Source organism: Borostomias antarcticus (assembly GCF_949987555.1).
Source record: "Borostomias antarcticus genome assembly, chromosome: 1".
Classification (NCBI taxonomy): Eukaryota; Metazoa; Chordata; class Actinopteri; order Stomiiformes; family Stomiidae; genus Borostomias; species Borostomias antarcticus.
In genome coordinates this window covers 40,636,551-40,663,050 of record NC_140234.1, presented here as the reverse complement: position 1 = coordinate 40,663,050, position 26,500 = coordinate 40,636,551, and the positions used below count along the sequence as shown (strand labels likewise).

General features: G+C 46.4%; 2 protein-coding genes across 2 annotated transcripts in view; one reads left to right on the top strand and one right to left on the bottom strand.

Annotated features, from left to right (window-relative positions):
• LOC311310118 (glutamate carboxypeptidase 2-like) overlaps window positions 1-17,679 on the bottom strand; it is a gene marked incomplete at its 3' end in the record, with an annotated part of 35,567 nt that extends 17,888 nt beyond the window's left edge. The window contains exons 1-3 of the mRNA XM_084439533.1: window positions 17,547-17,679; window positions 15,587-15,698; window positions 13,811-13,997 (exon numbers count right to left, since the gene is read on the bottom strand). Of these exons, the coding sequence (XP_084295659.1) occupies window positions 13,811-13,997; window positions 15,587-15,698; window positions 17,547-17,628 (381 nt within the window). The 5' untranslated portion in view covers window positions 17,629-17,679. The remainder of the gene's footprint in view (window positions 1-13,810; window positions 13,998-15,586; window positions 15,699-17,546) is intronic.
• A 1,553-nt stretch (window positions 17,680-19,232) lies between these two features.
• nox4 (NADPH oxidase 4) overlaps window positions 19,233-26,500 on the top strand; it is a gene marked incomplete at both ends in the record, with an annotated part of 33,295 nt that continues 26,027 nt past the window's right edge. Inside the window, 4 exons of the mRNA XM_084440785.1 lie at window positions 19,233-19,289; window positions 20,687-20,782; window positions 23,637-23,747; window positions 25,849-25,933. Coding sequence (XP_084296911.1) covers window positions 19,233-19,289; window positions 20,687-20,782; window positions 23,637-23,747; window positions 25,849-25,933 — 349 coding nt within the window. The remainder of the gene's footprint in view (window positions 19,290-20,686; window positions 20,783-23,636; window positions 23,748-25,848; window positions 25,934-26,500) is intronic.

Sequence of the window (26,500 nt, the reverse complement as noted above, 5' to 3'; positions counted from 1 at the left end):
CAAGCAGGCTGGACTACTGCAATGCTCTACTATCAGGCCTACCAAAGAAAGCAATCTCTAAACTACAAATGATACAGAATGCTGCAGCACGAGTCCTCACTAAGACTAGACAGAGGGCATGTTATAGAATTTACATCCAAACACCTTAAACCTTTGTTCCTCTCTCTCTTTTGTAATTCCAAACACCTCCTAAACCTCTGTCTTCCTCACTTCTCTTTTAAGATTGTCTTCCTCCTCACCAAGACAGGAAGGGACTCACACTTCCCGTCCTGGCTCAGGCCTTTTGTTCCTTTGTCTATATGTGACAGCGGCTGGTGATTTGGTCCGCAACTCGGCAAACCCCGAAATGCGCTAGAGGGCAAAATAACTAAAAAAACGTTTTTTTTCGTTTTTTGTTTTTTGGTGTATTACCAAAGTTGAAGTTGTGAAGAACCTACTTACTATAACAGACAACAGTTTTAGGTTCACGAAATACGTTTAATTAGTCTGCAAACTAAGCTCGTTTTTAGCTGATTTCGAGCCGGGCTTGGGGGCGGGCAGATCGATTAGCATGATTTGTTTTCATTGGCTATTGCTTCCGGGTTCTCCGCCCCCCACCCTGCCCATAAGAACTGCACGTGGTGTTTGTTTACATTCAGTTCCACGTTTAACCATGGATGCTACTGCTTTTGCGAAAGCTCTGAACAAAGATCTGCTCAACGCCGCTCGACGATTCGACAATGGAGAACTTATGGATTCGTACCTAAAGGACTACATGGATGTTGACGATGGTACAAACTCGGAATGTGGTAGTGAAGAAGAGGACAATGCTTCTGATCTCGAGCTGGAAGTCGACGAAGATGGAGAAGAGGGGGATGGCATCCAGGACATGGAAAGAGTTTTACGAGCAATCGATATTGTTACCGTGAACATCGACTGTGAAACAGAAGAAATGGACAGGATCAAAAACTTTGATTGCAAGTGCCAAGTGAGACGAAAGGAGAATTCTGCTGTGGCTCCTACCTCTTGCCTTCGCAAAGTGAACCCTGAATTGGTTTACCGGTCGAGACTGAACATGGCAGCTAGAACTCCAGGAGAGCAGGACTCGTTCGTACACGCAGTTTTGTACGTGTTGAACTGTGATACAGAGCTGACTGTTTCAACAAAGCAAGTTGCTACCAAGCGAAAGTTGCGGCGAACGACGTACCAGATTCACACGACGGTTGTCTGCCGCCAAGCTTTCTGCTTTTCTATAGGGTAAGCTATCTTTATACTACCTGTGCTGTTTACATTTACGTTAGTCGTTTAGCAGTAGCTCATTTCTAAACAAGTGACTGAGTCTAGCTAGCATAACAAATCTAGCACTAACTAACAAAGGCTAGCTAGCTAACGTTAGCTAACATGCTAGTTAGCTGAGCTGTCCCTTCGTTCCTAAACTACCCAGCGAGGCAGCTAATATCTAGCTAGCTAACGTTAGCTAACATGCTAGTTAGCTGAGCTAGCCCCGTGTTCCTAAACTACCCAGCGAGGCAGCTAATATCTAGCTAGCTAACGTTAGCTAGCATGCTAGTTAGCTGAGCTAGCCCCGTGTTCCTAAACTACCCAGCTAATATCTAGCTAGCTAACGTTAGCTAACATGCTAGTTAGCTGAGCTAGCCCCGTGTTCCTAAACTACCCAGCGAGGCAGCTAATATCTAGCTAGCTAACGTTAGCTAACATGCTAGTTAGCTGAGCTAGCCCCGTGTTCCTAAACTACCCAGCGAGGCAGCTAATATCTAGCTAGCTAACGTTAGCTAACATGCTAGTTAGCTGAGCTAGCCCCGTGTTCCTAAACTACCCAGCGAGGCAGCTAATATCTAGCTAGCTAACGTTAGCTAACATGCTAGTTAGCTGAGCTAGCCCCGTGTTCCTAAACTACCCAGCGAGGCAGCTAATATCTAGCTAGCTAACGTTAGCTAACATGCTAGTTAGCTGAGCTAGCCCCGTGTTCCTAAACTACCCAGCGAGGCAGCTAATATCTAGCTAGCTAGGTAGCTATTACAGAGAGAAACAGAATGAGAGAGCATGAGAGGTATGTTAGTCTGACACCTTGTTTTTTGTTTTGGTTACAGCATGAGCAAGAACAAGCTCCAGGCCATAGCCCAAGACTACCAGGAGAATGGTGGACAAGTGCGAGAAAGGAAGAAGGGTCCACGTACAAACCGCTACTTCCTTAAGAAAGAGGACATCGAACGAGTTGTGACGTTCATCGGCAACTACGCTGAAGACCATGCCATTGTCTTGCCTGGCAGACACCCTGGTCACAGGGATTTAACTGCAAAGTTGCTGCCATCCAATGTCTCCAAAGCTACAGTGTGGCGGCTCTACAAAGATGCTGTGGAAAAGCTTGGTATGTAAAAGTTGGATACATACATACTTTGACATCCTATTGTTAAAAACATACATATTTAATTCAATAATATCATACAAATAAAATATTATTTATTTTCAGAACACCGTGTTGTGGCTCTGGACACCTTCAGACGGCTGTGGAAGTCATTGCTCCCTCACATAGCAAGCACCAAACCCCGGACAGATCTCTGCTGGCTGTGTCAGAGCAACAACTATCAAGTTTACCGAAGTGCCAACCTGCCTGACAACGTGAAATCAGCCAAGCTGAAGAAGCAGGAGCAGCATCTCAACCTTGTTCTACAGGAGCGGTCACTCTACAATGACATGAAAGCTGCATGTGCCAAGACCTGTGAGGATTTGCAGCTCTCCCTTGGCCCCTCCACACCAGGCAGCAAGAAGATCACTATGCACTACAGCTTTGATTTTGCACAACAGGTGAGAATACGTTCATCCTATGATGAGTGTGTTGTGATGTGATGTGGTATGGTTAGGGTTACATGTGTGTTTTTGATTTTCAATGCATCTCATCTTTTCCTTTTCTTCCTATTTTTTCCTTTGTCTCTTAGGTTCACTTCCCTTCTGACCCTTTTCAGCCAGGACCCATGTACTTCTTGACTCCTCGTAAGTGTGGCATTTTTGGTGTCTGCTGTGAGGGAATACCGAAGCAAGTGAACTACCTGATCGACGAAGGGATGGCCTCAAGCAAGGGCAGCAATGCAGTCATCAACTACGTGCATCATTTCTTCAACAACTATGGAGTTGGAGAAACACATGTGGACCTTCATTGCGACAACTGCCGTGGACAAAACAAGAACAATTTTGTGCTGTGGTACTGTGCTTGGCGGACCATGCACAAGCTTCACCTGCAGCTGGACGTCCACTTCCTGATTGCAGGCCACACCAAGTTTGGCCCTGACTGGTGCTTCGGCCTGGTCAAGCAGAGCTTCAGGAAGACCAGAGTGGACACTCTGTCTGCCATTGCTTGAGTCGTCAGGGACAGCTCTCCTGTGAAGCACGTCAACATCCCCCAGCTTGTTGGACTGGAAGACGGCACCGTGCTTGTTGAATGCTACAACTGGCAAGAGCATCTGAAACCCTACTTCCGGGCACTCCCACAGATTTCGAGTTACCAGCACTTCAGGTAATTATCATGCATTAGCTAGTCTATTTAATCAACACTTTCTGGTACTATTTTATGTATATGGAGTGCCAGTACTGTGGGCAATAGTTTAATGTACTTTCTTCCTTCTATTCTATTGCAGTTTTGATGCAGAGAGACCTGGCATGGTTGTGGCCAGAGAACACCGTGATGCACCAGCAGTTGAGTTTCAGCTGCTGCGCAAGCCTGATGTCCTGCCCCCCAGAGAAGGTCTTCCTGTGCAAGCCCCACCCGGACTGGACATGGCCAGACAGACATATCTCTTTAACAAGATCAGAGAGTTCTGTTCTGATGAGGGACGAGACATCACATGTCCCCCGCCAAACTCCACAGCAGCTCAGAACAAGACTGTCCGCTTGTAGATTCACTGCAGATCATCAGGATGGACAGCACTGCAGGAGAAAGGCCACAGCCTTTTCCTGTTTGTATACTGAAGCATTGCGTGTTCTCTTGCACAGACTTGCGCACACTTGCACAGACTGCATTGTTCGAATATTGAATACTGAGCCGAGTACTGTTATTACCTTGAGTATTGAGCTGGGGACTGTTATTACTTTGTTGTACACTTGATCACAATGAACACTATGCACCTTGTTATTACTTTGCTGTGCACTTGATCACAATGAACACTATGCACCTTGTTATTACTTTGTTGTGCACTTGATCACATTGAACACTATGCACCTTATTACTTTGTTGTGCACTTGATCACAATGAACACTATGCACCTCGTCTATACAACTGACTGTACACTTTAACACTTAGACTGTTGCCTTTTTTTGTACACTTTACTACTTATGCTTGTAATGTATATCATGTATTTGACAATAAAGAATGTTAAATTTGAACTTCATCTTATATTGTTCTTAACTGCATTCACAACACAAGATTAATACTGACTCAAAGAGTGTGGGGTAATCAGTGAGAGAGCACCCCACTCTCAGGTAATACCCCAAGTTGACAGCCACTCTGACAGATAATGACAGATCGTCCAGTGGGGGAGTGGCTGGGGGAGGGGTTACCAGGCTATTGTTCACGCCCATTACCTGGCAGTCAGAGGTGTGAAATGTTGGAGAACTTTGGAGGGCGATTTCTCAGCTAAGTTGATTTGGCAGTACTAGCATTCAAATAAGCATATCTTCTTCAAATATGTTCAGATTTCAATGTATGAGACCTCATTTGAAAGCTTACAATCTGCACTTTCATAATCTGTAAAAAACTGAAAAATGAAAATGCCTAGTTGAGGACCAAATCACCAGCGGCGGTCACATATTCAAAGTGTACCGCGCTTTTCTTTTCATCCCTCGACCACTGTTTGATATCCGTCACCTTACTATGACGTACAATGGAGTAGCCAATCACATCCTGGAGGCACCGTACCTGTGTTTTGCTTGAATATAAGGCGCAGCAAAGCCCAGGGCCGGCACTTCGCTGGATAAACCACTCTTGTTGCGTTGTTCAGGAAGTCCTTGCGCTCGTATGTTTTCACAATAAACCAGACTTAACCTTTTGAGCGAATCTTGGTAAATCCTTTTTACTAGATTAGTAATTCCATTACAATTTGGCGACGGAAATGGCGAAAAGGGAGAACTATCTCAGATTGCTTCGGGATTCCAGTGGATGAATTGGTCGACAGACGTGTCGGTCCATTATAGTGGGCTCGGAAAGTCAATCTTCTCTCTTGCGCCAGAGCGCACGCTGAGATTATTTCCTCAGTTCTTCCACTGGCTTCTTGAAATCACAGGTACGTTTCAACGAACCCTCTTATGGTTTTGAGTTGTATTTGCCTTGTTTTCGTTTCGGATTGTGTTGTGGGTCTGGCGTATTGTTGAAAGCAAACTCCCCGGGGAAGGTGGTGGCGATAAGGCGTTGTTTTTAACAGTGGCAGTTTAGGATTGGTGATATTGCATTGTTCTCTGACTTCGTCCTTGTTTAGGCTACCGGGGTTCTCTTCAGAAGAGGTGTAATTTTGGTTTTGGGACTCGCTCCCTTACAGTTGATGTAGACTACAGTTTAGATTGTTTGTCGGCTCGGCTGTAGTTAAGAAGTGAGAGTGCACTTCTAGGATAACGTTTTGGGTTGCTTTAGTTCGATGTTCCAGAATTAGCACAGAAGGGAACCTGTTGAAGTTCGCAGTGAGTGCGATTTCCAAATTGTTGAAGTTCGCAGATAGTGCGATTCCCACAGGGTTGAAGTTCGCAGTGAGTGCGATTTCCAAATGGGTTGAAATTCGCAGTGAGTGCGATTACCAGCTAATCTCCGGAGTGCCTGTTTTTGTCCCCGAACGGGGTTGTGTTGTCTTTGTGTTTGTCTAGCGCTATTTCGCCGGCTCAGTGGGATTTTTGATGGCATTTTTGAGCTTCGGCTCTTGCCTTGTATTGTTTGTTAAGCGCGCCTATTATCCAGGTAGGTATTGTTCACATTTTGTACACTGTTAAATCGTAACTGCTAGATTTCCAGTAGGCTAGCTGGTTGTCTGGGAGACAAAGGAAACAACAACTACTACTCCGCTCTCCCGGTGATCCCGCCCAAGCCAGAGGGACAACAAAGGACCAGTTGCTGGGTGAGTTAATTTGCGGTTTAATGTGTCTTTGTTTCTTTCGAAATTGTATTCTTTCCCGCCGTGAGTTAACTATAAGGTTTCCTTTCATTGCTGTTTTGGGGTTTTAGGCTGCGTCGTGTTCAATAGGGATTCTACTGCTAGCTTGCCGCTTGATATCGTGCGCTGAAGCATTATTCTGCGAGCGTTTGTTGGCAGATTTCGTTATGTGCTAGAGCATTTTCGATTTCTTACATCCCCATCCGACACTTGGTGTTAAATTTGCTAAGATTCGGGCTCAGCTAGAGGTGTTTGAGATGTCTAGGTTAAGGGAAAAGCCTGTTAATTCTATAGACTGGTCTGCTTTTAAGATTTGGGAGAGAGTAGCACGACAGGGGTTTTTTAGGTCAGGAAGGAAAGATAAGGAGGTTCAGCAGACGGTCTCTCCGCCATTTCCCCAGCAGAATAACTCTGATTTAAAATTAGATCTGTCCCCCTCGACTCGTTGCCCCGTGCTCACACCACCCAATCAGGCTGTTCTTCCCCCTTTTCATGCTCCCGCCATTATTAGCCACGTCCCTTCTCTCTCCCCTCTACAATACGAGTTAAGCGCGCCCCTTTCTACGAGGTATTACACCGAACAAGAACAGATCAGGAAGGAAGAATTGGCTAGAGCTATATCTGAGGCTAAGTTTAATTTGGAACAACTGCAAATGGCTAGAGATAGTCTGGAGGGACTGCAAATACAAGCCCCACTGATACGCTGCCCAAATCCTTTTCCTCGGCCTTCACAAATAAATGATGCAGCTGGTTACGCGGCCTGGACTCCAGAGATTATGGTTTATAGACCGTGGCGCTCTGATGAACTGAGTGATGTAGCTAAAACCTTGCCCGATCCGACCAGACATTGACGAGTTTGAAAATCTTTTTAACAGTTTAGTTCGAATGTATGAGCCTCACGCAGAGGAAATCGCCATGATCATGAGACAATGCCTTGGGTTAAAATGGGGGGATGTGAAAGATCCGTTTGACATTGCGTTGCCTTTATCTCATGCCGATTTTAATGGCCAAAACGCTGCGCTGTTGAACAGAATCAAAACTCGATTCCCTAAAAAGATGGATTGGGACCGTATCACATATTGCAAACAAAATTCCGATGAACAGTTCGAGAAATTTTGGGAACGGCTAGAATCAGTTTTCGCCGCACACAGTGGCATGGACAAAGCGAACGCCGATTATAAAAAGATTTTGAAACAACAATTGATGAATAACTCTCTCTCCTCTTTGTCCGACCAAGTTAGGTTGATGTGCCACACCTGGGAATCGACTTCTCTCGAAGAAGTTGTTGACCATTTCCGCTATGCGGAGCGTCTTCGTGATCACATTGAAAAGAGGGAGTTGAAAGAAATGAAGCTAGGTGCAGCCAGATTGCAAGCTGCTCAGTTACGACAGCTGGACAATCAAACTGCTGGTGCGAGGTGGAACCAACAACGACCACAGTGGCGACAGAGAAACAATAGGAAGCGTTCTGGTAGGGTTAGGCGAGGAAAAAGGTATAATCGAAGTGAAGATAGAGACGATTCATGCTTCCATTGTGGTCAGTATGGCCACTGGATTGAACGGTGTCACAGTTACCGCAAGCTGAATGAAAAGGAAGAGCCTCAGATTTGGGGTCGAGCGCCACCTGCTGGAGTTCCCTTGAACAACCCACAAGGGAGATTTTAACTAGCCAAGATAGAGCCATTTTTTTAAGGTAAATAAACAGGAGAAGACAGATGTAGCTGAGGACGTAAGGTTTGTGCATGATGGTGGGAGGATAAATAATGTTTGTCAGTGTCTTAATCTGCATGCAGCATCTCCTAACCCAATTATATATTTTTAAATGGTTATGTTAAATATCTCATGTTTATAGTTTGAGGCACATTCATCGGGTCTGAGTGTTTTTCTGAGTGTTTTTACAGACAACTGTCATTCCGGGAGTGATGGGTGAATGCCGAACCAGGAGACGGGCACAGGACCGGAGGTGGAGATGGAGGTTACCGGCCTGTTTCCCTACAGATGGGCCATGTCACCGACTCACCGTGAACGACAGATAAGTATGACATAGGGAAGAGACCATTTTGTCCAAAGCGTGCCCAATACTCTGTCCTCAAATGCAGAAGAGGGAAGTTTTAGATATACAATATTTAATAATTAGCTATACAAATAAAGCTTTGATTGATTGATTGATTGATAGATAATTGATGTTTTGTTAATTGTAAATGAAGCGAGTTCATTTTAGTGTTATTTTATTTGAGTGATGCATTTTTCCCCCATCTGTTTTATCCTGACTTCAGGGAATTTTTCGTTTTCACCCTTAGGGGGTGTTGTTTTGTTGAGACGAGAATCTTTTTATTTTTATTTCATAAAATCGCGAGAGAAATTCTAAGAGCAAAATCCAATTGCCTTGATCTGACTGGGGACTGGGCGTGTTAAAGTAATTCTTACACTGCCCCTGATGTCACTGTAGGCTACTGCAGAGCCTAGATCCCTACTACTGTCCGATTCGCTAAATGGACAAAAGCTAGGTCCCCACTGACAAACTACATAGACTGACGAGCCCGACTGGCTCTAACGACACTTGAACAGACACCCTGTTTAAGTTTACCTGACTGACTAACACCATTTTTCCCCAAAGCAGGATCATCTCCTGCCAGGAAGAAGGGATGATAGAATGTGGCTTGCACTTAACGATGTTTCTGAGTATCTTCAACAGACTGCTGATAACCGTTCCTGACCAAAGAGAGGAACAGGGAGACCAGACCAAACCAGAGGACTCAAAGAGGGGAACAGGGAGACCAGACCAGACCAGAGGACTCTCCATTTGCTCTTCTGTTTTGTCTCTGCTGTCTCTCTCATCTGTAGATTCACAGGTCTCTCCTCCCATGTCTCTCAAAGACATTGCCGACCTGCTCCCCGTATGAAGTCCCAACTAAGGAAGGCGACCATTCCGGACGCCAGAGAGGGCTTCTTCTTATCATCTCCAACCAGGCCGTTGGGTCCTGATCCGCGACCTGGGGCCGTACCAGATTCAACTCACCACGCAGACGGCTGCCAGAGTAGCTGAGAGAACTTCGACGCCGTTGCGTCCCAAACCAAGGAGCAGATGAGCAGCCTGAGAACAGGCCAGAAAACATGGAAGAGAAGTAGATGTAGCGGGGTGAACCTACCCCTCAAACAGATGTAGTGGGGTGAACCTACCCGTCAAACAGATGTAGCGGGGTGAACCTACCCGTCAAAGATGGAACAATCAGGACCATGGCATTCTGGCCAGTGTGGAATAGCTGTCAAAAGTAGCTGAGAGGACGGTCCATGCAGCCGAACCAGAGATCTCAAGGGCAAAGCGGTCACCGCCACACTGTCCTCTCCTCTGATGAGCAATCGGAGAGTGACCTTGCCGGTCACCGCCACACTGTCCTCTCCTCTGATGAGCAATCGGAGACTGACCTTGCCGGTCACCTCCTTCTCGTGGTTGTTGTTATGACAACGTGGACAAGCTCAACAGCAATGACTGCACCTCTAACCGCACACACTGGAACCTACATTGAACATTCAGAGACGCAAACATGGAAGCTATGATCCAGAAGAAATTACCTGCGATTATTCACAACAAGAGTGAATGAACTTTGAAATTGTCTTGAAAAAATAGCATATTTGTTTACAAGAGTTACAATGGTTGAAACATGAGTTGATAAATAAGTTTGGGTTTTTCCTCTAAATTTGACCAAGAGGTTTTTTGCCCTTCTTACACTGGTAACCATTCATCTTTTTTACCTTGTTTCAAACTTTAAATCAAGGTTTTTGGTGAATGGTTGTCCACTTTTAGACTATAAATAGTATATAATCATGTCATCTTTTTTACCTTGTTTCCTGTCATATTTCTGAAACAAGGGGTTTTGGTGCGTGATTTTGCACGTGGAAAGAAAATAATCTATTTTTTTTGTTAAATATTTTTAAATAAATAAATAAATAAATTTTAAATAATATTTTTTGCTCCACCTAGTGGAGAGATTACTTCCTTTCCACATGTATAGCATAGCTGAATGTTTACACTTTGTGTTTGGATTTTATATTTTATTTTTGTGTACCTTGTTCAGGCACAAATGGGGGATTGTTATAGAATTTACATCCAAACACCTTAAACCTTTGTTCCTCTCTCTCTTTTGTAATTCCAAACACCTCCTAAACCTCTGTCTTCCTCACTTCTCTTTTAAGATTGTCTTCCTCCTCACCAAGACAGGAAGGGACTCACACTTCCCGTCCTGGCTCAGACCTTTTGTTCCTTTGTCTATATTCAAAGTGTACCGCGCTTTTCTTTTCATCCCTCGACAACTGTTTGATATCCGTCACCTTACTATGACGTACAATGGAGTAGCCAATCACATCCTGGAGGCACCGTACCTGTGTTTTGCTTGAATATAAGGCGCAGCAAAGCCCAGGGCCGGCACTTCGCTGGATAAACCACTCTTGTTGCGTTGTTCAGGAAGTCCTTGCGCTCGTATGTTTTCACAATAAACCAGACTTAACCTTTTGAGCGAATCTTGGTAAATCCTTTTTACTAGATTAGTAATTCCATTACAGGCACACATCACACCAGTCTTAAAATCACTACACTGGTTACCTGTCAACTCTAGAATAGACTTTAAAATACTATTACTAGTCTATAAATCTCTCCACAGTCACGCACCAGAATACATTTCAGACATGCTTGTTAGGTACATGCCCAACAGACCACTCAGATCCTCAGGTACTGAACTCTTAACAGTTCCAAAAGCCAGGACCAAGAAACACGGAGAGGCAGCTTTTAGTTTCTATGCCCCCAACCTCTGGAACACCCTGCCGGAGTGCCTAAGAAGGGCCAAAACAACGAAGGTCTTCAAGCGAGATCTCAAGACGTACCTTTTCGGCCTAGCCTATAATCACTAGCCAGGACCTTGAGAAATAGAAAGGCAGCCTCAAACCTACCTGTGAATCCTCTGTATACATTGGTGTTTATCCTGCTATGCACTGTATGTATATCAAGTTGTGTACAGAAGCTGGTTGCCCTGAAACAGGCTTGTTCTGTTCTGATATCTGTGTTGCTTCAATGGCTCAGTGTGCTACTAACCATTTTCTGCCTCCCCTAGTGCCTCTCTCTCTCTCCTACCTTCTAACCAGGTCCAGTGGATGCCCCACTGTCGCCCGCAGACCACCCTGAGTTCGATAGATACCCCCGTGTCAGCTGTGGATGTTGTAGTATTTAGTTAACACACACACGTACACACAGACACACATCAGTCCACATCCGGCTTAGGCCTGGACCTGGGCCCAGTCCCCCTTCCCCTCACCCTAACCCGGGTCCGTATCCTTTTCCCACCCCCACCCTACCCCCGACCCCTGCCTCTAACTGGACCCAGGCACACTCACACACACACAGACATACACCAGTCCTGGGCTCGGATCCCCTCACCCTAACCCGGGTCCGTATCCTTTTCCTACCCCCACCCTAGCCCAACCCCTGCCTCTATCTGTGCCCAGGCACACTCACGCACACACAGACACACACCAGTGTTTGCCATACCTCTCCCATGATGCTGTTAGCCTTTCTTGATCTGAAAATGTAATTTAATGTAATTTATTGCTCTATAAATGTTCTTAGCCGTTAGACAAATATATTCCAGGAGCTTGCTCCAGGTTGCCTGTTTTAATATCTGTGTTGCTTTTATGGCTCTGTGTGCTACTAACCCTGTTCTGCCTTCCCTCTCCCTAGTGCCTCTCTCTCTCTCTCCCTCCTATCTTCTAACCAGGTCCAGTGGATGCCCCACTGTCACCAGCAGACCACCCTGAGTCCGATAGATACCCCTGTGTCTGCTGTGGATGTCGGAGCATTTAGTTAACACACACACACGTACACACAGACATACACCACCCCACTTCCGGCTTTAGGCCCGGGCCATGGCAAACACACACCAGTATTTGCCATATCTCTCCTATGATGTTTTTAGCCTCTCTTACTCTCAAAATGTAATTTAATGTAATTTATTGCTTTATAAATGTTCTTAGCCGGTAGACAAACATGCTCCTGGAGCTTGCTCGATCGCCTTGTTGAGAGGGGTCAGGGAATAATTTTTTACAGCTCACTTATCTGGCCCCCGGGTGATACTGTTTTTTTGCTTCCCTCTGGAATATGTAGGGGTGGGTCGTATGCCCACCTCCCTTGTTCTCTGTAAAGCACATTGTATTGCCTCTGGGTATGAAATGCGCTATACAAATAAAGATTTGATTGATTGATTGATGTGTGTATATTGTGGATGTGTGTACTGTATATTGTGGATGTGTGTATATTGTGGATGTGTGTATATTGTGGATGTGTGTATTGGATTGTATTTGGAGGTGGAGGAGAAGGAGGAGGAGGAAGAGAAGGGGGTGGAGGAGGAGGAGGAGGAAGGGGGAGGTGGAGGAGGAGGAAGGGGGAGGAGGTGGAGGAGGAGGAAGGGGGAGGTGGAGGAGGAAGGGGGAGGTGGTGGAGGAGGAGAAGGGGGAGGTGGAGGAGGAGAAGGGGGAGGTGGAGGAGAAGGGGGAGGAGGTGGAGGAGAAGGGGGAGGAGGTGGAGGAGGAGAAGGGGGTGGTGTGGGCCGCTGGATATCTAGCAGAGCCAAAGCAGAGCAGCGTAACGCAAGTATGAACCAGTGAGCCTGCGTGCACCTGAATGAATGATTGAATGGATGGATGAATGAATGAATGAATGAATGAATGAATGAATGCGTTGAAGTAGCCGTTGTACTAGAGAGCCGTCTGTCAGCTTGATGTAGCACACCTGTGGTTGATTAACTCATGGTTGATTAACCTGTGGTTGATTAACTAGTGGTTGATTAAAGGGGAACGCCGCTGTCATAACAAGTTTAGCTCAAATGTCACTTTGTCCTCAATGAAACCGATCGGTACACACCAACATTTAACCGATCCGTGCAGTAGTAAGATAGCTCCTTTTACCTCTGTGCGCTCACCCCCTTTATAATGGAGGTCTATGGGCCTCTGCTAAAAACTATGATGAACATGCATTTTCAAGGCAGGAAGGGCAGGGTGTGATCTTACTGGTGTCATTATGCTGTCGTGAAATATATCGCATTCTCAAACTGAATATTGAAACAAAAGCTCCATTTGAGCCAGAACTATTTTGCCGAACGCACTACACCATACCTTTCGCACTGTAAACTTCCACCGCACGTTGTAGAGAGCGCGAGCGTGCGCGTGTGTGGTAAAGCTAGACGATTGTTTACATCCTCCTAGCCATGCCTAACACGTCAACACATGAAGCGGCTGTGGCTCAGGAGATAGAGCTCGTCGTCCAGGGTCGCTGGTTTGAATCCCTGACCCTACTGGCCACGTCAAAGTTTGGGCAAGACACTGAACCCCAAATTGCCCAGTGAGCAGGCTAGCACCTTGCATGGCAGCTGCTGCCATTGGTGTGTGAATGAGTGAATGAGTGTAAAATGCTCTGGATAAATAGGTGCAGTCCATTTACCATTTTACTTTGCTACGCTACATAAACGCTGTCTACCAGAGTGAGTAGATGTGGGGATCTATGTGCAGGCTGTGTGCGTGTGTGTGTGTGTGTGTGTGCATGCGTGTGCGTGCGTGTGTGCGTGTGTGTGTGTGCGTGCGTGCGTGCGTGCGTGTGTGCGTGTGTGTGTGTGTGTGTGTGTGCGTGTGTGTGTGTGTACCTCATTTCCCAGCGGGTCCACTATGGAGATGTAGTTGGGTTGTGATTGGTTAGGATATGACAGCAGCACGTCATAGGGCACCAGCTCCACTGAGTCCAGGCCAAACACTAGCCACTCCTCCCTGATCTGCTCAGCCAATCGCAGGTTCTGCTGCGTACCGGCCAGGTGGGGCAGGCGTGTGAACTTCCTGCACACAGAAACCAAGGCTGCGTTCACAATCACATACTTCTACTTTCACTCACAGTACAGTGCATACTACAGCTGCCCCTGGGAAGTAAGTACTTTGCACTGAGTATGCTATACATACAATTGGGACATACTACTTTGTCAAAACATTGTGCCTTGAACTTTAACCACATCCGTCGCTGTCCATGAAGCGACATTCGTCCACAGCTGGGATTCATCACAACGCCTGCAACGCGACTCCCACATGTGACGTAATTCCCGCTTGCACAGGATTGTGGGTCAGAATAGCCAGACAAGTCTGCTGGCTTGCATACTGCAAAATATGACCGGATGTAGTAGGACATCCCCCACCCCCCAAAGCCCCAAAACAAACACTTCAAAGCGAGACGAGTTGTCAATCGAGGCGCACGCATGCTCCTCTCGAACAAAACACGACAAGAAGAAGATTATGGCAGCAGAAAGAGAGGTGGACAAGAGAGCTAAAACAACGTCAGTGGTGTGGAAACACTATGGGTTCGCGGAGACAGATTTGGACCAAGTTGACACGGTGTGTAAAATTTGCTACACAGTCGTAGCTGCCCCTCAAAGTAGCCCTTCTCAGTGCATTCCGCTCGCTCATGCCAGACAACAGTTGCCGGTCCATTCACTTTGCCGTCAAAATAAATCGGTGTCGGCCTATTTAGGAGAGGCGCTCATATTTACAAGTGTCAGATAAACATGAAACGTCACTTACCTAAGCAAAAGGGTCTATTTTACCAAATGCTGGGTTTTGAAGCCTCGGCGCTACCATTAAATAACTTATTTAGACACGTTCTGTCCTAGTGAAATTATTTTTCCGAGGTAGTCTTCTTCTGTGGTGGTGGCGGTGCTTTGAAGCTTCTTTATTTATCAGTTTTGGCACTTTTATTAATTTATTTTCAAGGTCAAGGTTCACTATTTGTCTCCCAAAGAACATTGTTAAAAAGAAAAGCCACTGTCAACATTTAATAAATTAATTGTTATCAAAGTCAATAATTTGATTTGTTAAGAAAATGTTAAAACTTTTGATAAAAAAAAAAAATTCTATGAACAATCGTGTTTAATAATCGTGATCTCAATCTCAATCAAAATAATCGTGATTATGATTTTTGCCATAATCGAGCAGCCCTAAGCAGTAGGTCAAGACAAGTGTCACAAGAGTACCCGCAGCCGTGAGTAGTGAAAAAATGAGCGAAAACAAGGTCAGTGAGTAGCAAGAAAGAGATCAACGTCCATGATTTGGGAGCATTTTGGTTACGAAAAAGATCATGTCGCTCAAGCCCAGCAGGACATATGCAAACTGTGCAGAGTTAAAGCTATTACTTTGAAATATTAATCGCAATTATTAATCGCAATTACCATTTTGAAGCAAATAATCACAATTATTATCTTTTGTCATAATCGTGCAGCCGAAGGCTTAACGTCAGGGAGAGAACGAGAGAGAGAGCATCAGAGAGAGACAGAGATATTCTCTGTTGGGTGTTAGTGTGCAGTTGGTTTGAATCTTAAGTGTGCATGTAGGTGTGTAGGGCTTGAGTGATAGTGGGGTTCTGGTGTTCTAGCGTGTTCTACCTGAGATGTCCTTTGATGTTCTCTGGGTGTATCTCATCAAGGAACTCTCTGAGAACGTAGCTGGAGGTTCCATCGTGGCCTGTGCGTGTTTGTGAGGGTCTGGAGAACCAGCCTAGAACACAGACAGAGGGAGATGCTGAGCCAATCAGGGTAAAACCATGGAAAGTTCTGGAACGCAACAAAAGCAGTTTCATAGCAAAGACTAGACAACAAATCAACATATTTCCTAACATGGCCATTTGTACAGATAGGCAGAGAGACTACTTTACTAATGAACTATGTTTTTATTTATTTATATATTTTTTCTTACTCTGTAAAGCAATGTGTGCTACATTTGCTTGTATGAACATAGCTATATAAATAAAATGGACTTTGACTTGGAGACAGATAGGTTCAGAAAGACAAGCCAACATTCAAACCCCTCTCTTGCCCCAGCCTTGCAGACCCCAGTCTAGACCCCTGAGGACTGATATGGAAACGCTTCCCAGATGAGCTGAGGGAGTGGTGGGAACTATCCCTGGTTCACCCAGACCTGTCAGACCACCGGGGGACAGGGACCGCGCTAGCTAGGGGTGGCAGGGGGACTAAACAGGGGGACACAGGGACAGCGCTACGCTAGGGACAGCAGGGTGACTAAACGGGGACACAGGGACAGCAGGGTGACTAAACAGGGGGGACAGGACCAGCGCTACCCTAGGGAGGGCAGGGTGACTACACAGGGGGACACAGGGACAGCGCTACCCTAGGGAGGGCAGGGTGACTACACAGGGGGACACAGGGACAGCGCTACGCTAAGGGTGGCAGGGTGACTAAACAGGGGGGACAGGGACAGCGCTACGCTAGGGACAGCAGGGTGACTACACAGGGGGACACAGGGACAGCAGGGTGACTAAACTGGGGACAGGGACAGCGCTACGCTAGGGACAGCAGGGTGACTACACAGGGGGGACAGGGACAGCGCTACGCTAGGGGTGACAGGGGGACTAAACAGGGGGGACAGGGACAGCGCTACGCTAGGGACAGCAGGGTGACTAAACAGGGGGGACAGGGACAGCAGGGTGACTTAACAGGGGACACAGGGACAGCGCTACCCTAGGGACAGCAGGGTGACTAAAGGGACCACATGCATCTGCAGGGGCTACAGGCTAAACTAAATGTTTCTGAAGTCAGTAGCAAGCTAGACTCCGGGCAAATATTTTGAAGACCTTTGAGTAAAACATTTAAGACAATTGAAGACGTATGAAGGCATTTTATTTTCATCAGTTAAAGGAAGACGTGGGACTGTGGATCCCCAGATGTGCCCAGAGGCAGTGAGGCTGGAGCACAGGAATCTGGCACAGCCATGACAGGACCAGGCCTCACACACACACACACACACACACACGCCTGGGCCCTCCTCAACCCTCCCTCCCTGCACACTGCCCCTGTTGGCAGAGCCCCCGACCTGCCCCCCCTCCTCCCAGGAGCTGTGTGGAATGTGAGGGAGTCGCTGCTGCTTCCGTATTACTGAGCACTGATCAGACCATAAACACACTCTGGCTGGACAATAAAGTTGTATCTTATCTTTTGTAGGTCATCATGCCATACGCTTTAGAGATACAAAGACCAAATTAAAATAGTATATTCTTATTTTTATTTTATTTTTATAATGTATGATTATATTAAACAAATAGTCCTACTGTAACTTGGAAATTCTCCCGTGACCCCATTTTATCAGCGACCCAATGTGGAGTTTGCGACCCCTAGTTTGAGAACCGCTCACACACACACACACACACACACAAACACACGCTAATGCGCAGAGAAGGAGAGTTGTCCGTTACGCTACAAAACAGTTCATAGTTCACGCACAATTAATTCAATTCAATTCAATGCATAAGGCCTACTTTGTTTTCCCCCACAGTGTCGGACACCAACCATGCCAAAACAACAACAACAACTTGAGCTGCGCTGTGCTCACCTGTGATAAACCCGAGCAGGAACAGCGCAGTGACGATAGTGAGCCCCGAGGCCCACCGAACTAGCCTGCTCTCACTCCTCATTACGAGTCCGGCTCGGCCAGCGCGCTGCGAGACGTGATGAGAATACGAAGAGCCTGAGAGACTCTGGACGAACTGACCTGTTACCGGGGGAGGAAGGACTGAGGAGGACCACAGAGGGGGGCGGGAGGGAGGGACAGATGACCAGAGAGAGGAGGAGGAGGAGGGAGGGAGGGACAGATGACCAGAGAGAGGAGGAGGGAGGGATGGGCTGAGGTCGACCAGGCGGGCAAACACCGACCGCTGTAGCCGACGCACCTTGGTCCTTCATCGCAATATGCTGACAAAGTAGTAGCGTATGACTGCAGCCTGAACTCAGACGGACATAATCACATGATTTGGGATGTGATTGGGCCAAATATCTATGGTCCCTCGTGCTGACGAGGCTGAGTGTAGCGGCCACTTCCGGCAGATTCCCCCAGATTGGCTCTTTCATGCGATGGACTCGAGCGGTGAAGTGTGTGTGTGTGTGTGTTTGGTGGGTGGTGGTGGGGGTGCTCGCGGGACTCTGGAATGTGTGTTGTGTGGGGGGGGGTGTCCCTTAGGTACTGGGCTGCTGAACGTCATCACACCACCGTGAACACTTGGCCCGCTACGGAAACTTGCTTTTTATGTTAGACTCCGGGACGAGCACTAAGAACCACATAGCTGTGAAATTACCACTCAATCAGACCAGACGCGCGTTTATTACCAGGCCTGGGGTTTTCACAGTGCATAACAATAGACAATGTGCAAGGACAAGGCAGGACAGTGCAAAATACAAGTGGCAACACAATTCAATAGGCCTACAGTACAGCCTACAGTGCAATCTAGTAGCCTACATGTAGCCTACAACAGTGTCAGTCCCGGGCATCATCGATGAAGCCAGCTGGTCTGGTTATTAACATTAAGACATCCCTCCTAGCAAAACACAATTAATATACATGTTTTACTGTGGTCGTGACATTTTTATATCAAAAACAGCCTGTAGCTCTATAGCCTAGTGCGGTATGTGGGCTATCTGATGCGCGACGAACCTATGAGTCTGACTCGGAGCACCGCAACACTACAAAAGTAGCGCTGCAGCGCCCTCTGCTGGCATCTAATAGAGAGAGAGAGAGAGAGAGAGAGAGAGAGAGAGAGAGAGAGAGAGAGAGAGAGAGAGAGAGAGAGAGAGAGAGAGAGAGAGAGTGAGAGAGAGAGAGAGAGAGAGAGAGAGAGAGAGAGAGAGAGAGAGAGAGAGAGAGAGAGAGAGAGAGAGAGAGAGAGAGAGAGAGAGAGAGAGAGAGAGAGAGAGAGAGAGAGAGAGAGAGAGAGAGAGAGAGAGAGAGGAGAGAGAGAGAGAGAGGAGAGAGAGAGAGAGAGAGAGAGAGAGAGAGAGAGAGAGAGAGAGAGAGAGAGAGAGATGACTGTCTCTGTTTCGCCGGTAGCTAGTCCATTCTTCAGACTGCGCCTATCCCGGGACTGCTAGCGGACAGACAGAATGCCCGTGTAACCGGAGAAGAACGGGCACCGCGGAGCCGGGGTAGGTGGGTTGAAGAGAAGGCGTTTCATATGAACTTCCATCGAAGGGGATTGTTTGAAAACTTCCAAACTGGAACTTGGCAGCTCGCTGCGCCGTCTGCATCATGGCAATGTCCGTCCAGAGCTGGGTCGCTAACGAAGGAGGGAAGCACTTGGTTCTGGTGAGGAAGGACTTCTTTAGTCACGTAACATTCACTAGCCTACTACTCTGTACTGTTTCAAAACATGTTGCTGATAACTGTTCCAAATTGCTACTGATAGTTACAGACAGTGGTGTAGTGCAGGGTATACCACTTCTTTATCCATGGACCCACACTATACCCACTTATTTAAATATCACTAATGTAAAAACGGTACAATTTCTGCTACAGTAGCCTACACCGACTTATTTAGTCAGAGTATACCCACTTCTTTATTCAGAGTATACCCACTTCTTTAGTCAGAGTATACCCACTTCTTTAATCAGAGTATACCCACTTATTTAGTCAGAGTATACCACTTCTTTAGTCAGAGTATACCACTTCTTTAGTCAGAGTATACCACTTCTTTAGTCAGAGTATACCCACTTCTTTAAACAGAGTATACCCACTTATTTAGTCAGAGTATACCACTTCTTTAGTCAGAGTATACCACTTCTTTAGTCAGAGTATACCCACTTCTTTAGTCAGAGTATACCCACTTCTTTAGTCAGAGTATACCCACTTCTTTAGTCAGAGTATACCCACTTCTTTAGTCAGAGTATACATACTTCTTTAATCAGAGTATAGCCACTTCTTTAGTCAGAGTATACATACTTCTTTAGTCAGAGTATACCCACTTCTTTAGTCAGAGTATACCTACTTCTTTAGTCAGAGTATACCCACTTCTTTAGTTAGAGTTCTTTATCCATGGACCCACACTATAATCACTTATTTAAACATCACTAATGTAAAAACGGTATAATTTCTGCTACAGTAGCCTACACCGACTTCTTTAGTCAGAGTATACCCACTTCTTTAGTCAGAGTATACATACTTCTTTAGTCAGAGTATACCCACTTCTTTAGTCAGAGTATACCCACTTCTTTAGTCAGAGTATACATACTTCTTTAGTTAGAGTATACATACTTCTTTAGTCAGAGTATACAGACTTCTTTAGTCAGAGTATACCCACTTCTTTAGTCAGAGTATACATCCTTTTTTAGTCACAGTATACATACTTCTTTAGTCAGAGTATACATACGTCTTAGTCAGAGTATACATACTTCTTTAGTCACAGTATACATACTTCTTTAGTCAGAGTATACATACTTCTTTAGTCACAGTATACATACTTCTTTAGTCAGAGTATACATACCTCTTAGTCAGAGTATACATACTTCTTTAGTCACAGTATACATACTTCTTTAGTCAGAGTATACCACTTCTTCAGTCACCACTACACTCCTGGTTACAGACAGCTGAAGTGTTTCAGGCAGTCATGGTTAAAAAGACTGACGGGACCGCCTAAACAGATCAGCAGGGATATGAAGTCGCTGATATCTGAGCTATCTTTTGGTGTGTGTGTGTGTGTGTGTCAGGTCCTCTGGCTCGGCCTGAACACCTGGTTGTTCCTGAGGACCTTCGTGATGTTCTCCAGCGGACGGCAGTACTACTACCTCCATAAGATGCTGGGGGTAAGAGACAGCGTGGCCTCCTCCGCTGCTCTGTGTGGGTGAGCTGCTTGTGTGTTTGTGTGACCGAGTGAAACGTGGAGTAGCTGGTGAAACTCACTCCTCAAAGGAGCGCTGACAGTCCCTCCAAGAGGGAGGTCCCACTGTCTGTCCCTCCAAGAGGGACATCCCACTGTCTGTCCCTCCAAGAGGGAGGTCCCACTGTCTGTCCCTCCAAGAGGGCCGTCCCACTGTCTGTCCCTCCAAGAAGGCCGTCCCACTGTCTGTCCCTCCAAGAGGGACCTCCCACTGTCTGTCCCTCCAAGAAGGCGGTCCCACTGTCTGTCCCTCCAAGAGGGCCGTCCCACTGTCTGTCCCTCCAAGAAGTCCGTCCCACTGTCTGTCCCTCCAAGAGGGACGTCCCACTGTCTGTCCCTCCAAGAGGGACGTCCCACTGTCTGTCCCTCCAAGAAGGCCGTCCCACTGTCTGTCCCTCCAAGAGGAACGTCCCACTGTCTGTCCCTCCAAGAAGGCCATCCCACTGTCTGTCCCTCCAAGAGGGCCGTCCCACTGTCTGTCCCTCCAAGAGGGACGTCCCACTGTCTGTCCCTCCAAGAGGGAGGTTCCACTGTCTGTCCTTCCAAGAAGGCCGTCCCACTGTCTGTCCCTCCAAGAAGGCCGTCCCACTGTCTGTCCCTCCAAGAAGGCCGTCCCAGTGTCTGTCCCACTGTCTGTCCCTCCAAGAAGGCCGTCCCACTGTCTGTCCCTCCAAGAAGGCCGTCCCACTGTCTGTCCCTCCAAGAGGGAGGTCCCACTGTCTGTCCTTCCAAGAAGGCCGTCCCACTGTCTGTCCCTCCAAGAAGGCCGTCCCAGTGTCTGTCCCTCCAAGAGGGCCGTCCCACTGTCTGTCCCTCCAAGAGGGACGTCCCACTGTCTGTCCCTCCAAGAAGCCCGTCCCACTGTCTGTCCCTCCAAGAGGGACGTCCCACTGTCTGTCCCTCCAAGAGGGAGGTCCCACTGTCTGTCCCTCCAAGAGGGACGTCCCACTGTCTGTCCCTCCAAGAGGGACATCCCCCTGTCAGCGCGTCCGCATCCAAGCGGGAGACCCGGATTCTAATCCCACCCTGGGCACACCGGAACAGACGGGTTCCACTGGTGTGTTTCCGTTACTTTACTGGTCCCAGTCAGCTGTAGTAGCCCAGTGTGTGATCTCCTTGTACTTCTACCAAGAAGGCGAATAACTAGGAGATCACACATAAGTTACAGCTGAGGTCAGAGTGATTGGCAGCGGTGTGAAACAGCATGTTTCCAGGGCCGGGGGGCTGGTGGAGTGATGAGTGTGGATGTTCACGGGGCTGGTGGAGTGATTAGTGTGGATGTTCCCGGGGCTGGTGGAGTGATTAGTGTGGATGTTCCCGAGGCTGGTGGAGTGATTAGTGTGGATGTTCCCGGGGCTGGTGGAGTGATTAGTGTGGATGTTCCCGAGGCTGGTAGAGTGATTAGTGTGTGTTGACTGCAGCCTGTGTTGCGGTGGTGGTTTTCGGATAGTGAGGGAACTGACACTACTGACATTTTGTGGACATTCTGGAATGTGTTGCGCGCACATGATGTGACCATCGGTCTAATTGTTGTCACAAGCTGGTGTGTGTGCGCGTGCATGTGAGTGTGTAGGCTGTGTTGGGTGTGTGCATGCACATTCCTGTGTGTGTGTGTGTGTGTGTGTGTGTAGCTCAAGATTGTGATACTGAAACAGCTCCTTGTCCTCTGTGCTAAACGGCACAGGAGCTTCTGCTGAGAAACCAGCCAGAGACCTAATTCCTCGTATGTGTGAACCACATGGTTAATGAACACATCTTGAATCTTGAGTACAGTCTCTCCTGAGAAACCGGCCATACAGTCTCTCCTGAGTGGGTTCTCCACAGATACAGTATTTCAGCGGTTGGAAGTAGCGTTAGCGCTCATGTAGCGTTAGCGCTGGCCGTACCTCCCTGCCTCCCTCCACTGGGAGGCTGTGTGCATGTAGCATTGGCGCTCATGTAGCATTAGCGCTGGCCGTACCTCAGTGCGCTGGGAGAGCTGTGTGCATGTAGCGTTAGCGCTTATGTAGCGTTAGCGCTCATGTAGCGTTAGCGCTGGCCCTACCTCCCTGCACTGCGAGAGCAGTGACAAGTGTGGACACGCTGCTGCCTCTGAATGCCTGGGTAGGAAATCTGCACCTGTGTGTGTGTGTGTGTGTGTGTGTGTGTGTGTGTGTGTGTGTGTGTGTGTGTGTGTGTGTGTGTGTGTGTGTGTGTGTGTGTGTGTGTGTGTGTGTGTGTGTGTGTGTGTGTGAGAGAGAGAGAGAGAGTGGGTGGGTGTGTGGGGGATGTTAAGAACACGATATCAGATCTCTCCTTTGCTGTGGTTCTGCTGTCAGCTGTTTCTACATGGCAGTGTGTGTGTGTGTGTGTGTGTGTGTGTGTGTGTGTGTGTGTGTGTGATCATGTGCGTGTGTGTATATGTATACTGATCCCCTGTACAGTAAAGGAGGAGGAGATTGTCTTATTTGTGTTGTGTTGTGTGTGTGTGTGTGTGTGTGTGTGTGTGTGTGAGAGAGAGAGAGAGTTGGTGGGTGTGTGGGGGATGTTAAGAACACGATATCAGATCTCTCCTTTGCTGTGGTTCTGCTGTCAGCTGTTTCTACATGGCACACTGTCTGTGTCTGTGTGTGTGTCTGTGTCTGTGTCTGTGTGTGTGTGTGTGTGTGTGTGTGTGTGTGTGTGTGATCATGTGCGTGTGTGTATATGTATACTGATCCCCTGAACAGTAAAGGAGGAGGAGATTGTCTTATTTCTGTTTCTGTGTGTGTGTGTGTGTGTGTGTGTGTGTGTGTGTCCAGCTAGGGCTGTGTGTGAGCCGCGCCTCAGCGGCGGTGCTGAACCTGAACTGCAGTCTGGTGCTGCTGCCCATGTGCCGCTCCCTCCTCACCTACCTCCGAGGAACACACACGGTAACTCCTCCTCCCTCTTACCTCCTCCCTCCTCACCTACCTCAGAGGAACACACACGTTAACTCCTCCTCCCTCCTCACCTACCTCCGAGGAACACACATGGTAACTCCTCCTCCCTCCTCACCCCTCCCTCCTCACCTACCTCACACACAGTAAGAGAGAGAGAGAGGGAGGAGAGAGGAGGCAGGGAGGAGGAGGAGGAGGAGGGAGGGGGGAGGAGGAGAGAGGGAGGAGGGAGAGAGGGAGGAGGGAGGAGAGGGGAAGGAACCTGATAAATAGGAATATCGTCTCAAATAAACATGATAAATAAGAATATCCTCTTAAATAATCATGATAAATAAGAATATCGTCTCAAATAAACATGATAAATAAGAATATCCTCTCAAATAATCATGATAAATAAGAATATCCTCTCAAATAAACATGATAAATAAGAATATCCTCTCAAATAATCATGATAAATAAGAATATCCTCTCAAATAAACATGATAAATAAGTATATCCTCTCAAATAATCATGATAAATAAGTATATCCTCTCAAATAAACATGATAAATAAGAATATCCTCTCAAATAAACATGATAAATAAGAATATCCTCTCAAATAATCATGATAAATAAGAATATCCTCTCAAATAAACATGATAAATAAGAATATCCTCTCAAATAAACATGATAAATAAGAATATCCTCTCAAATAATCATGATAAATAAGAATATCCTCTCAAATAATCATGATAAATAAGAATATCCTCTCAAATAATCATGATACATATGAATATAATCTCAAATAAAAATGATAAATAGGAATATCCTCTCTAATAACCATGCTAAATAAGAATATCCTCAAATAAACATGATAAATAAGAATATCCTCTCAAATAATCATGATAAATAAGAATATCCTCTCAAATAATCATGATAAATAAGAAAATCCTCTCAAATAAACATGATAAATAAGAATATCCTCTCAAATAATCATGATAAATAAGAATATCCTCTCAAATGATCCAAGCCAAGAAAAGTCCCAGATAGTCTCAAATAAACATGATAAATAAGAATATCCTCTCAAATAATCATGATACATACGAATATAATCTCAAATAAACATGATAAATAAGAATATCCTCTCAAATAACCATGCTAAATAAGAATATCCTCTCAAATAAACATGATAAATAAGAATATCCTCTCAAATAAACATGATAAATAAGAATATCCTCTTAAATAACCATGCTAAATAAGAATATCCTCTCAAATAATCATGATAAATAAGAATATCCTCTCAAATAATCATGATAAATAAGAATATCCTCTCAAATAATCATGATACATATGAATATAATCTCAAATAAACATGATAAATAAGAATATCCTCTCTAATAATAATGCTAAATAAGAATATCCTCTCAAATAAACATGATAAATAAGAATATCCTCTCAAATAATCATGATAAATAAGAATATCCTCTCAAATAATCATGATAAATAAGAATATCCTCTCAAATAAACATGATTAATGAGAATATCCTCTCAAATAATCACGCTAAATATTTCAATCTCTCAGATTATTTCAGTTTAATATAGATGTAAAGGGATCTTGTGTGTAATTGGATGGTTATGAAACCCTATTCACACGACACAGTATTTTGTTGTCCCAGTGCTCACCTACTGGGCAGTGACAGTAGAGGTGAATCTGAGCTGGTCAGTAGAACCTAGTGTAAAGGGTGGTTTATGAGTGACAGCGCAGTACTGTAGTTTCCCTGCCCCTCGATGAAGTCTGAAAAACAACCCAGCATCAAATATCTGCTCCTCCGTGCTCATCTGGGGTCAGCGCAGGGCTGAACAGTCCAGGGCTGAACACTAGAATCAGTCCAGGGCTGAACACTAGAATCAGTCCAGGGCTGAATACTAGAATCAGTCCAGGGCTGAATACTAGAATCAGTCCAGGGCTGAACACTAGAATCAGTCCAGGGCTGAACACTAGAATCAGTCCAGGGCTGAACACTAGAATCAGTCCAGGGCTGAACACTAGAATCAGTCCAGGGCTGAACACTAGAATCAGTCCAGGGCTAGTCACACACACTCTCACACTCCCCCAGGTGACGAGCAGAAAGACACGCAGACTGCTGGACAAGAGTAGAACCTTTCATGTGGCGTGTGGAGTGGCCATCTGTGTCTTCTCTGGTAAGTGTGTGTGTGTGTGTGTGTGTGTGTGTGTGTGTGGTGTGGACAAATTGACTGACTGCATTCTTGGGGTACCAGCATGTGTGTGTGTGTGTGTGTGTGTGGTGATATGGTAGCACAGCTGCTTCTCAACTGATTCTCCTCCAGTGACATCATCGGAGCTCTCTAGAAATGTCTTCCTCTCTGTCCTCTCTCCTCCTCTCCCTCTCTCCCTCCCTCCTCCTCTCCCTCTCTGTCTCTCCTCCTCCCTCTCCCTCTCTCCTCCTCTCCTCTCTCTCTCTCTCCTCCTCTCCTCACCCACTCTCCTCCTCTCTTCTTCTCCTCTCTTCTCCTCCTCTCCTCTGCTCTTCTCTCCAGCCCTTCCTGACAGACAGAGCATCTGTAGTCTCTCTGTTGTCTCTCTCTCTGTAGTCTCTCTCTCTGTAGTCTCTCTGTTGTCTCTCTCTCTGTCGTCTCTCTCTGTAGTCTCTCTGTAGTCTCTTTCTCTGTAGTCTCTCTCTCTGTAGTCTCTCTGTAGTCTCTCTCTCTGTAGTCTCTCTGTAGTCTCTCTCTCTGTAGTCTCTCTCT